We start from the raw sequence: 12,927 nt of genomic DNA on the forward strand, positions 1-12,927 counted from the left end.
AGGCAGGACTGTGATTGCCTGATATTGTTCCCTCCAAAATGTATCCTTTCTAGCTAGTTCCCTGTCCCTATAAATGTAGCTCTCCCCTCCTCAGTTCTCAGTCTTGTTTGCTTTAATAAAGAGGTGTTACTACAGAACTGTCTCCAGCATATTATGTCAAGAGAGCTGAAATCACAAACCCCACGTCACAACAGAATGCAATGTTTATTCTTATTGCGTATTGTATTTTGCATAGGGGGTTCCACTTTTGCTTTTATTGTTCCATCTTTGTTAGATGAAGGGATGAGATGATGGGAGGGCAATGAGATAAATAAATAAATAAATAAATAAGGTTGATGCTAATAAAGAAGACTTTCTTCTTAACAGGAGGAAAGGGGGCAGTGGAGGAAGGATCTTGGCAATGCTTAGATTGCCAGGGCAATGGGTGGGTGGGTGAGACGAAAAGTTTCATCAAACTCTTCATTACCCAACTTCTTTGCTGTTGCTACAATCCTCACTTACCAACATTTTCATTCCATACATCTCCCTGTTTGTTATCTTTTCAAAACCTGGAGTTAAGAGGAAGTGTGTGGATTTTGGCAATGCAGTAATTAGGTACTTGGCAGTTCTTAATGTGTATTAATAATAATATTATTATTAATGATAAGCCGGTAAGAAACTGAAATACAGAAACACACCAAAAGATTAAACAAAACACGTGGAAAAATCCAGCAGAGAAGATGCCACATCCATGGCAGCATTAAATGCTGGATATTAACAGGCATAGATTTGAATTTGGGACTAGTAATAATAATAATATCAATTTATTATTTATACCCCACCCATCTGGCTGGGCTTCCCCAGCCACTCTGGGCGGTTTCCAACAAAATATTAAAATACAGTAATGCATCAGACATTAAAAGCTACCCTAAACAGGGCTGCCTTCAGATGTCCAAAAGATTATTCTTGAGAATTTAGCATCACTACTTCAGATGTCTTCTAAAAGTCTGGTAGTTGTTTTTCTCTTTGACATCTGGTGGGAGGGTGTTCCACAGGGCAGGCGCCACTATCGAGAAGGCCCTCTGCCTGGTTCCCTGTAACCTCACTTCTTGCAGTGAGGGAACTGCCAGAAGATCCCTCAGCGTTGGACCTCAGCGTCCAGGCAGAATAATGGGGGTGGAGACGCTCCTTCAGGTATACTGGACCGAGGCCGTTTAGGGCTTTAAAGGTCAGCATCAACACTTTGAATTGTGCTCAGAAATATACTGGGAGCCAGTGTAGGTCTTTCAAGACTGGTGTTTATGTGGTCTCAGCGGCCGCTCCCAGTCACCAGTCTAGCTGCCACATTCTGCATTAGTTGTAGTATCCAGGTCACCTTCAAGGGTAGCCCCACATAGAGCGCATTGCAGTAGTCCAAGCAGGAGATAACTAGAGAATGCACCACTCTGATGAGACAGTCTGTGGGCAGATAGGGTCTCAGCCTGCGTACCAGATGGAGCTGGTAGACAGCTGCCCGGGTCACAGAATTGACCTGTGCCTCCATGGACAGCTGCGAGTCCAAAATGACTCCCAGGCTGCACACCTGGTCCTTCAGGGGCACAGTTACCCCATTCAGGACCAGGGAGTCCTGCACACCCACCCACCTCCTGTCCCCCAAAAACAGTACTTCTGTCTTGTCAGGATTCAACCTCAATCTGTTAGCCGCCATCCATCCTCCAACCACCTCCAGACACTCACACAAGACCTTCACTGCCTTCACTGGTTCTGATTTGAAAGAATCAGACTAGAAAATGGGCTTGCTATTTCTTCTACTGAATTTTAGGTTTAAGGGGAACCTTTTCCTGGAGAGCCAGACAGACAGACAGACAGACAGACAGAGAACAAGTCAATATTGAATAATGGTCAAATTAAAGGTTGGATTGGTTCCCACAAGATGCTCATGATAGCAAATTCATGTCAGTCCTGGAGTTTTGAGGTAGTCCAAACTCCTGCATATAGAGAAGGGGTTGCAAGCTATTTCTTACCTTCTTCACATGTTCTTCTAGATTGGGAAAGATTTGGAGGTGTTTAATAAGAACTGGGGTTTGTTTTTTTGCTGATATAATTATGTATCCTCAGAGACTTGGGAGGCTTAAGATAATGGGCATTTCTATTGACCTTATTCTAATTTTGTATGACGTATACCATCTTACTGTTGTTTAATGAAAGTGCAATCTATAAATACAGTGGTACCTCGGGTTACAAACACCTTGGGTTACAAACACCTAGGGTTACAGACTCCGCTAACCCGGAAGTAGTACCTTGGGTTAAGAACTTTACCTCAGGATGAGAACAGAAATCGCGCGGCAGCGGGAGGCCCCATTAACTAAAGTGGTACCTCAGGTTAAGAACGGACCTCCAGAACGAATTAAGTTCGTAACCAGTGGTACCACTGTATTCCAATAAATAAACAATGCCAGGAAACAGATCACATGTGCTTTCCCGTTAGGATCCTTTTTATTCTCTCCCTTTCACCTGATCTAATCTATTTTATGTTGCAGTATGTACAAAGCCCCCCCCCCCATCGAAGAAACACGTAGTTATCATGCTCACTTTCAGAGTAAACTGTTGTGAAGACACTGCCATTTTATCATCTGCTCACTAGATGGCACTGGCCTTAGCTGCATTTGGATGGAGTCAGGAGTTTCCTCTTGCTGTTTCGCTTTTCTTTAGGACTATGGACACATTGCTGGTTTAAAATGCAATGAAGTCACCCCCCCTATGTTTCAAGGTGTATTTGCTCCTTTCTGTCCACATGCTTTGATGTGTTTCCACCTCGCCAGCAGTCTGTCCACACCAATGGGCAGAGAGCAGGAAGGGATGCAAACTGTCTGGTTAGTTTCCTGCTACAGTCAGTGCTGGATTTGGGAAAACCACATCAAACCACAACATTTCCTGAAAACTACAGGATAGCTCTGCATCCCAGGTAACATTGTGTGTACACAGATTCAAAAACCACTAGTGGGAGAGAGGGCAACATTTTTGTCTAGCTTTCTGAGAGGTGTGTCTCCTAGCCTTCTATAAAATTTTTCAAACACTATGAGTAACTTAAAAGGGCTAATGGCATGCAAAATGTAAGGATATTGCACACCTTATAGGAATAATACAACCACATCTCTAGATGGATTCACCGCCAGTTTGAAACTGCCATCAGCACCCCGCTAAATGGCCCAATCGTGTCACTTAGGCTTGTATTGTTCCTATAAGGCACAGGTCTGAACTGTTTTGCCCTTGTCCTTCTGCTTTCCCTGGAAAACCTGCTCTTTAAGTGCTAAATCGGAACAAACGGCAATCCATGGGAAATCTGAAAGCAGCGGGGCAAATGGAAGTATGAATGAGCCCTTCGTTTCAGGCAGCTATTGAGATTCCCAGTCCTATCTTCAGCTTCTGAGTTTACAGCAAGCATTGCCTGCACCCTCTCAAGCACATCTTTGCAGCTACAAAAGCAGAGCTCAGGAACATTAAAACATAAACTGAAATGTGTAGGCAGCTGAATTTTGCACCCAATACGACAGCCTGAGCGTATCAGCATTCCCACAGAACCACAATAGATATAGATCAGGCACAGGCAAACTCGGCCCTCCAGATGTTTTGGGACTACAATTCCCACCATCCCTGAGCAATGGTCCTGTTAGCTAGGGATGATGGGAGTTGAAGTCCCAAAACATCTGGAGGGCCGAGTTTGCCTATGCCTGATATAGATGTCCCTGGGCAAATGAAAGTGACATTTCCTGATGACTGGACTTCCAGTTACCTTGCCCGCACTCCCCAATCTACACCACTCACAGATTTCTATGAACCATAGGCAGGGCTTGTATGAACCACAAAATTCATACAAGGAAGGGCTATCACCACAGTCCTAAGGCAACTCCCACCGCCCATCCATGGAATTTCTCGTGATATAAATTGGCCCTGAACAAAGGCAGAGAAACCAGACCAAGGAAAACAAACAGCCAGGAAAAATTGGATAAACAGATGTTTGTTTTTCAAAATCAAAATGTAGACCATATGAAATAATATAAGAGAAGCGTTTTCTGTACATAAATAGGCAATGAAAATAGAAGTTCATTTTTTAAAAACTATTTTAAAAAAGGCATTTTGCATTCATAGGACCTAGTGCTAAGATTTCTGAATCTGATTGTTTGGCATTAGTTTACATTCTGCAGCATTGCTTGATTACAAAGAGATATTCCATTTTTTAAATGTCATGATCCTCTCTATTTGTTGCATTTGAGGTGCTGAAAAGACTCAACTGTTGTACCGTTGCTCATAGGGGAGTTCCTGCAGTCCCATGATCATTTTGGTTGCTGGTCTTCAGGGACACAATTAAGGCAACAAAACCACATCAGAAAGCTCAGTTTAAGGCTGTGGAATGGATCCAGCACTGTTTAGGGGCAGTGCTTATGCTCAAGACAGTAAATCTAGGAGCCCTTCAGGGTGCTAGGGGAAGGAAATTCAGGGATGCGCCTTCCGCCAGCCAGCTTCTTGTAGCAATAATGCAGGCTATGAGGGCTTATTTAAAATGCGACAAACTATGCATGGGGACCAGTGAAAGGATTCCTGCATATTGGGTGCTAAATCTGAAGGCATTCCTTGGTTCAGTCACATCTAAGCCTCTCCATGCAAGCAAATCCTGAGATGTGCAGTGCTCACCTGGAGATTCTGAGGGGCAGCAAAAGTCTTTCAAAAGGTGATGCCCATCAACTCCTGTGTCTTCCCATGGAAGTACTTTTCAGCAGCCTGCAAGATGGGACAGTCACACTGGATTGGTGGCTACAGCCTGTAGATACCGGTTAAGATTAGTTGCACTGCTGGTGGATAGTTTGTGTATTTTATTTACAGTGGTACCTCGGGTTACATACGCTTCAGGTTACAGACTCCGCGAACCCAGAAATAGTACCTTGGGTTAAGAACTTTGCTTCAGGATGAGAACAGAAATCGTGCAGCAGCGGTGCAGCGGCAGCAGGAGGCCCCATCAGCTAAAGTGGTGCTTCAGGTTAAGAACAGTTTCAGGTTAAGAACAGACCTCCAGAACGAATTAAGTTTTTAACCTGAGGTACCACTATATTTCGTTACTGTGAAAATTATAGTTCATTTTAAAAAAATGTATACTCAGAAGTCAATCAACAAGAATACTGCTCAAGTATTTCCTTAGGTATTGCAGCCTTAAGTTATATAGATCAAGAAAGAGGGCGTGATTAGGCTGCTGTTGTGGAACATAGCCTACAGAATAATTAAATTTCTGTGTTCAATAGGACTTAACAGTGAGGAAGAAGTATTAGCAGAGGCCAAAGCAAGGCTCTTGTTTAGCACATGAACAACACACTTCTTCTGCATTTTGCATTGGCAAAAACAGTTTAAGGCTGAATTTGGCTACTTGAAGCAGGCTCAGGACTCAGTTCCGGTCCAAAATCAATCCCTGTTTTGACTGTCCCAAGGAAAGTTTATGAAAGTGGCAGTATCAATATTCCTTATTTACTAGGAACAAATAAGGCACTGAATATCTCTTAATAGCATTATGGGTATTCTACTGAGAGCAGGAAAATTGCGTGGGGACAGTCTGCTTGATTCTCCAGCATTTTTACCAGTCCAACAGCATCAATAGGTTAAAAGCACAATTAATATCCAAAGAACAAGTGCAACCCCACTGGGAAAACGATTCCTGCAGAAACACTCTGAAAAGCTGCAAAGGCATTTGTACAGCAGAACTCTTTTCACCGGAGAGCATCTTCATTCTTCATATTTGCCTCCTGCATGGTGTCTCCATTTACAGCCATTCAGTACACAGTGCTCTTATTGTGCCATGTCATAGTAGAAATTACGCAGCCTGAACTCCACCGCAGAAAATCCTGGCCGATCATCGACGCTGTAAAAGAAAGACATTTCGTTTTTGTTATAGGCACACACGTCCTTTGCTCTCTCCTCATTTAAGTCCAGATGGGCAATTTCCAGCCATCATTACCTCAAGACCAAAAGTGGAGATGGGTTTTGACCACATGTGCAGGTAACGCCAGAAAATGTTGCTCCCCAGCAGTGTCAAGAAGGTACTGTTTTGGGGGGACAGGGGGCGGGCGGGTGTGGGGGATTCCCTGGTCCTGAATGGGGTTACTGTGCCCCTGAAGGACCAGGTGTTCAGCCTGGGAGTCATTTTGTACTGACAGCTGTCCATGGAGGCGCAGGTTAATTCTGTGTCCAGGGCAGCTGTCTACCAGCTGGTACGATGGCTTGAGACTCTACCCACCCGCAGACTGTCTCGCCAGAGTGGTGCATGCTCTAGTTATCTCCCGCTTGGACTACTGCAACGCGCTCTACGTGGGGCTACCTTTGAAGGTGACCCGGAAACTGCAATTAATCCAGAATGCGACAGCTAGACTGGTGACTGGGAGTGGCCGCCGGGACCACATAACACCAATTCTGAGAGATCTGCATTGGCTCCCAGTACCTTTCCGAGCACAATTCAAAGTGTTGGTGCTGACCTTTAAACCCCTAAACGGCCTCGGTCCTGTATACCTGAAGGAGCGTCTCCACCCCCATCGTTCAGCCCGGACACTGCGATCCAGCACCAAGGGCCTTCTGGCAGTTCCCTCATTGCGAGAAGTGAGGTTACAGGGAACCAGACAGAGGGCCTTCTCGGTAGTGGCGCCCACCCTGTGGAACGCCCTCCCTTCAGATGTGAAGGAAATAAGCAGCTATCCTATCTTTAAAAGACATCTGAAGGCAGCCCTGTTCAGGGAAGTTTTTAATATTTAACGCTGTACTGTTTTTAACACTTGATTGGGAGCTGCCCAGAGTGGCTGGGGAAACTCAGCCAGATGGGCAGGGTATAAATAATAAATTATTATTATTATTATTATTATTACTATTAGGTGGAAGTTTGTGAGAGCAATACAGACTTTAAGCCCCTAGTTCCGACTCAGCAATAAACAGCAAGCTGCCTTACACCAGATGAAGCAAGGGAATAATGGCTATGAGAAGAAATGCAGGTAGTTGAAGTAAAACTGCAATTCCTGGCTGCAATGTGAATACAGAGTCTAGCCCCTCCACAAAGCGGGTGGGAGCTCTCAAGGAGAACCTGTGAGGCTGGGAGGAATAAGCTACTTCTTGACCCTTCCTTGAAGAGCACAAGCAGAACTGGATCAGCAGCCAATAATGCTCCTTTGTCTTATACAACTTATCTCAGAGATTTAGATAGGTGTTTCGCAGAAAAAGTACTTAAAGGGGCCCCTAGAACACCACCCCCTGGGGTTAGTTTGTTCTGGGTTCCCATGTGACCGAGAACATGTGCCGAGTGATCATCATCTAAGTAAAAGGTAAAGGTAAAGGTACCCCTGCCCGTACGGGCCGGTCGTGTCCGACTCTAGGGTTGTGCGCCCATCTCACTTAAGAGGCCGGGGGCCAGCGCTGTCCAGAGACACTTCCGGGTCACGTGGCCAGTGTGACGAAGCTGCTCTGGCGAGCCGGCACCAGCGCAGCACACGGAAACGCCGTTTACCTTCCCGCTATAAAGCGGTACCTATTTATCTACTTGCACTTAAGAGTGCTTTCGAACTGCTAGGTGGGCAGGAGCTGGGACCCGAACGACGGGAGCTCACCCCGCCGCGGGGATTCGAACCGCCGACCATACAATCGGCAAGTCCTAGGCACTGAGGTTTTACCCACAGTGCCACCCGCATCCCTATCATCTAAGTACTCTACTGCAATAATTTAGGGCACCCTCATCACTGAAGGAAGGGTCTTCTGTTTGTGAGATGTGCCGAGAACATCGCTGTACTTTTGAGGTTTTTTTTTTTAAAAAAACACCCCTATGTTTAGATCTTTATTTTTAATCAATTTTCTCATGTTGCACAGCTGTTGTAGCCCAGTGTTCTGCTCAACAAGCTTTTGCCAGTCCGTTTCTGGAAAATGCTGTACCAGAAACAATCAGCTGCTATGTAGCTGTGCACAGTGGTTATAAAAAAGTTATGTTATCTCGTCTAAAAGCTATATTGCAATTTGGCTTGCAGGGCGTTACTTCTCATTTTCATTACTGTGTTAAGTAGGGCAATGATTATTGTTAATTCACATTTTATTCCTTTGGCTTGAAATGTTCCTTCAAGGGCAGTTTGCATCTTTTTATTTCATAGTTTAAAATGCAGAAAAAGGGAAGACAGAGTGGGGAGTGAAAAGCACAAGAAATGCAATATTTTTATCAGAAGAAACACAAATATGATGATGCTTACTCATATGTCCAGCATAATTTCATTAACTCATAGACCTCAGGTGGGCAGTTTTCTGGACATTCCATTCGCTCTCCTCTTTCAATCATCTGAGCAACCTCCCCACCTTTCATACCCTGCAATAGAATGAGAAAGGATTTACTTATTTTTGTCAAACTCAATTATTTAGGGACAAGTGATGCTCTGCAGCAACATGGAGTGTAGAGTGCTCCTCTTCCTGGTTCCAGCATCTTTATTCTGCTCGTGGCTACCAACCCAGATGTGCTTCCTACCCCTACAAGTCCATCAGCACTCTGTGCCCACTGAGCATGCTGAATCTGCATTTTGGGTTTTGAGTTGGGTAGGCATATTTGTGCTGAATCCCACCTATACTAAATTCTGCACTGAAGTCTAGGGCAGCTTTCTCTTCTATCCCTGGGGACATTTAAAAATAGATTGTTAGTGGGAACTAGGAAGAGACCGAGCCAGACAATGAGATAGTTCTTTTCACATTACGATATGGCTACATATATTTCTCTGTCCTCCTGTTCCAGCCACTCCACTCACCCTTCCTCTCACTTATCCCTTTATTTCTCCTCTCAATCTATCACTAGTTCATGTCACTGAGTTATTATAGGGCTGTTTGGGGTATCCCGCCCCTGTTTATTTCCGCAATTTTTTAATACTTGAGCATGCATCAGCATGACTCCGAGTCTGCTAGTGGTAAGATCTTGTGTTCCAGTGGTATGGTTTTGGCTACATAAGCACAAGCACAGAAAGACCTGAATCTGTATTTAATGAAGGAAAGCAACATATAAAATGTACCTTGTATGGCTTTTGCCCATAGGAAAAAGCTTCCCACATTAAAACACCAAAACTCCAAACATCACTCTTGCTCGAAAATTTGAAGAAGTTCATGCATTCTGGAGCATACCACTTGACTGGCCATTTCCCATAATGTTCTGCCTACAGTGGTGCCACACATAAAAGAGAATATTAGAATAATAATAATAATAATAATAATAATAATAATAATAATAATAATTTATTTATACCCCGCCCATCTGGCTGGATTTCCCCAGCCACTCCGGACTGCTTCCAACAAAACACTAAAATACAATATAACACAGCATACAGCAACAAGAGGAAGGAATTATGATTTTGCAGAGTTTCTAAAGTCCACCCTCTTTTGACACCATCAGAGGGGGAAGGTTAGTCACTGGTGGATCTAGTTTTCCCAGTACTGCATCATGTTGTGAGCCGATGATGTCATCAGTGTGTGTGTATGTGTACACTGATGTGTGGGCAACCTGCTAGAATCTACTGAGCACATATAACATAGCTGTACCTGCAGCCCCCAGGCCCCTGCCTTGCTCAGCTCCCAGCAGTGATGCCTTGCATGTTGTAAATAAAAGTAGTTTCGAGAGTGTATGTAGCAAAGGAAAGATTCCTTGCAGAGGCATGCCTGCTGCCCTGATCATGTTTTGTGTTGAAGGACAGCTAACAAATTTTAAACTACAATGACAGTGCATGCACATCACAGGAAGCCACAGTGACACCATGAGAAGAAATCTCTGTCGAGACAAATTACAGGGTGAAATAGTACCTTGTAATAATCATTAGAACCAAGGGCTTTGGAAAGTCCAAAGTCACTGATTTTGGCATAATGTTGTGTAACCAGCAGTACGTTTCTCGCAGCTAAATCTCTGTGCACAAAGTTGTTTTCTTCCAAATATTTCATCCCCATGGAAACTTGATGAACCAGCTCAATGATATTCTTTTCTGCGACATCTCTGAAAAACCAGAACTAGTTTACTACTTTAGCAATTTGTAGTAAATTTTCATTCCTTATTATTCCATTCCACTTATTTTGTTGGTAATTAACTAGTTGTTCCTGGATTTTGCTTGTGTGGTATCCAATGTTACACAAGTAGACCTGCTCTTCCTTTCCTGTCCCTTAAAGCCCTCCCCCCATGAGCTAAAAATCTGTTTCCAAGGGTTAGCAAACTATCCAGAAAATATTTTGACGGCATGTGTCCTTTTGCTTCCAGTCAGAAACAGACCCTTTGCTTTCATGTGAGTGAAGGGGAGACAAATATCTCATAACTAACTAAATACTTATGTTACCAATCCATTATGTGCTTACACTTTTCAAGAACGAAGGGATCCCATCTCAAAGGGATCCATACTGGAGAACAAACAGTAATGATGTACTCAACTCTTTTAGAGCACATCTTTACCTTTTGACTGAATTTCACAAATGTGACGGGAAAGTAGAACTTCTTTTTTACAAACCAGTAGTAAATGTGCTCTTGGAGAAAATAAAGCTTTGGAAAACTACTCAAGCTAGTGATTAGTCCATCAGTTTTGCCTATTAACACACAATAATTCAATAAATAATATGGACGGCCAATTTACCTGTGTTTTATCAGATATTTATTTAAGGGGCCAAGTTCAGCCATTTCCATTACCAACATCCAGGACTCGGCCTCACATATGCCTATCATTCGGACAATATATGGGTTATCCAGCTGTTGCATAACATTTGCTTCTCTCAGCAGTTCATCTTTTAAGGAGGGGTCGTTGCTTTCGTTCTTGAGAATTTTCACAGCCACTGTCTTCTTTCCCCTGAAAAGAAACCACCGGGAAACCTACATTATATGCTGTGCTCAAAGTTTTCTTGTCTGTTTACCATGTGCTCAATCTAACCAGTTTCTGCTTCCAAATGCGGCTGCATGCAACACCTCAGAGGAGGAACAGGCAACATTGCATTGCATAATTCATGCACTCTAAGTCCTTCTAAAGCAAAAGCTATGAAGCAAAATATACGGGCACAAATATGGTTAATTGGTTTCTTTCCCACTGATGGGGAAAAGGGAGCATTCTTGGGAGTGGATCGTTGGTGGTGGTATAAGCACTTAAAATTGATATATTCTGGTCAAAGGCACAAGTTCTTGTTGTCAAAGAAGAAAAGGAAAGCTTTGCTGTTTGTATCAAAACAGGTCAAAGACCCAAAGTTATGAAAACTACTGTATTGTATTCAAGAAGCGTATTTAAAAGGAAATAAACACGACATGAATAGGGCAATGAGCAACACACACACGACGGAACACTGTTTGTTAGTCTGTTTCGACAAATGAATCTTTTGAGAACACATCCCAATGGAGTTAGGAGACAGCAAGGTTCTTGTGCCTTTAAAAGCAGGCAGAAATTCAGCAAGTGAAGTCTTTTTTTAGTATGGTAATACAATTATGGGGAAAGCTCCTCTAGTTCACATAAGATGCAGGTCAGACATTTTATTAATTGTGTGTGGCCTGGTTCATCCATCCACCTTACCCCCAACAAAGGATAAAATTTGTATATGATACAAAATGTATACAAATATGTGCCTTCTTTTGTCACTGAGGCAGAGAATCTATGCAAACTAACTACTGATTTTCTTTAGGAAAAACAATGCATGGGATCACACATTAAAAGCTTTCGCTTTTTAAAATTACTGAGTGAAAAGGACTTTAATATACCCTTAACGTTAAAAAGGCCACCCCAAAATAAAACACTGTGGATTGTAGAAAGATAAATCATAGTTATTTTATGGAACATACTCTGGTGCCAAATCATCTTCTCTAACCTGGTGATCTGCAGCAGGCAAGGCTTATGGGAGGTGTTGTCTAAAATATCCAGAGGACAACAGTTGCGGTAGGCTGTGCACATGATGGAGGCATGGCAGTGCCACCCTCTTGGCACTGGAAGTGCTTCTGCTTGCTGCAACGGGGTGTAGGTGAGTTCAAGGGAGCTCTGAGATGGTGGTGTCAGTACACACACCTTTGGGATGCTAACCTGGAGCTCCCCCCTGAGCTGGCTGCCATACCCCACTCCATCCTGGACACCTGTGCTACTGATACAGGTAAAGGTAAAAGGTAAAGGACCCCTGGATGGTTAAGTCCAGTCAAATGGTGACTATGGGGTTGCAGTGCACATCTCGCTTTCAGGCCGAGGGAGCTGGCGTTTGTCCGTGGACAGCTTTCCGGGTCATGTGGCCACCATGACGAAACCACTTCTGGCTCAACGGGACACCGTGACGGAAACCAGAGTGCATTTACCTTCCCGCCACAGCGGTATCTATTTATCTACTTGCACTGGTGTGCTTTCAAACTGCTAGGTTGGCAGGAGCTGGGGCAGAGCAACAGGAGCGCACCCCCTTGCAGGGATTTGAACTGCTGACCTTCTGATGGCAAGCCCAAGAGGCTCAGTGGTTTAGACCAGAGCACCACCTGCATCCCTCTACAGATATAAGGCAGGGCAGGTCCTTCTCTCTCTCTCATGGGCTTCTATTGATGGAGGCAAAGGAAGTCTGGTCCAGGGCTTAAGAACAGCAGTATCATCAAAGGAATATGACAAATAAAATAAAATAATAGTCAAGAGGGAAGGATGGTAAGATGACAGCATTTCAAAACTTACTTTTTCATTTCATAGGTGCCTTTTTTCACAGTGCCAAAATTACCAGAACCAAGTTCGTGGTCTTCCAGGACCAGCAGACTTCGGTCCAGGGTGACATTTTTAGTTTTTATCTCTTCTGGGTCTGCATATGGACTCTCGTAGACCTCTGTGTCCATGGGCAACCTCTGATCCCCTGGGTGTTGAACAGCAGAACAGGTTTAGCTTTTTCTGGCACACAAATGTTTCGGTGCTCCCTGCCTGTCAAATGTGAGTACTC

The 12,927-nt window shown here is 43.8% G+C and overlaps 1 protein-coding gene across 4 annotated transcripts in view; it reads right to left on the reverse strand.

The window, feature by feature from the left end:
- Positions 1-5,504: 5,504 nt before the first annotated feature.
- The window catches only part of SYK (spleen associated tyrosine kinase), a 36,938-nt gene continuing 29,515 nt past the window's right edge, over positions 5,505-12,927 (reverse strand). For all 4 annotated transcript variants that reach the window (XM_053409175.1, XM_053409177.1, XM_053409176.1 and 1 more), the window contains 6 exons: positions 12,672-12,843; positions 10,632-10,841; positions 9,820-10,006; positions 9,039-9,179; positions 8,238-8,350; positions 5,505-5,884 (listed from right to left, as the gene is read on the reverse strand). In XM_053409175.1, the coding sequence (XP_053265150.1) occupies positions 5,812-5,884; positions 8,238-8,350; positions 9,039-9,179; positions 9,820-10,006; positions 10,632-10,841; positions 12,672-12,843 (896 nt within the window). In that variant the 3' untranslated portion in view covers positions 5,505-5,811. The remainder of the gene's footprint in view (positions 5,885-8,237; positions 8,351-9,038; positions 9,180-9,819; positions 10,007-10,631; positions 10,842-12,671; positions 12,844-12,927) is intronic.

Source organism: Podarcis raffonei, chromosome 11 (genome assembly GCF_027172205.1).
Source record: "Podarcis raffonei isolate rPodRaf1 chromosome 11, rPodRaf1.pri, whole genome shotgun sequence".
Taxonomy (NCBI): domain Eukaryota; kingdom Metazoa; phylum Chordata; class Lepidosauria; order Squamata; family Lacertidae; genus Podarcis; species Podarcis raffonei.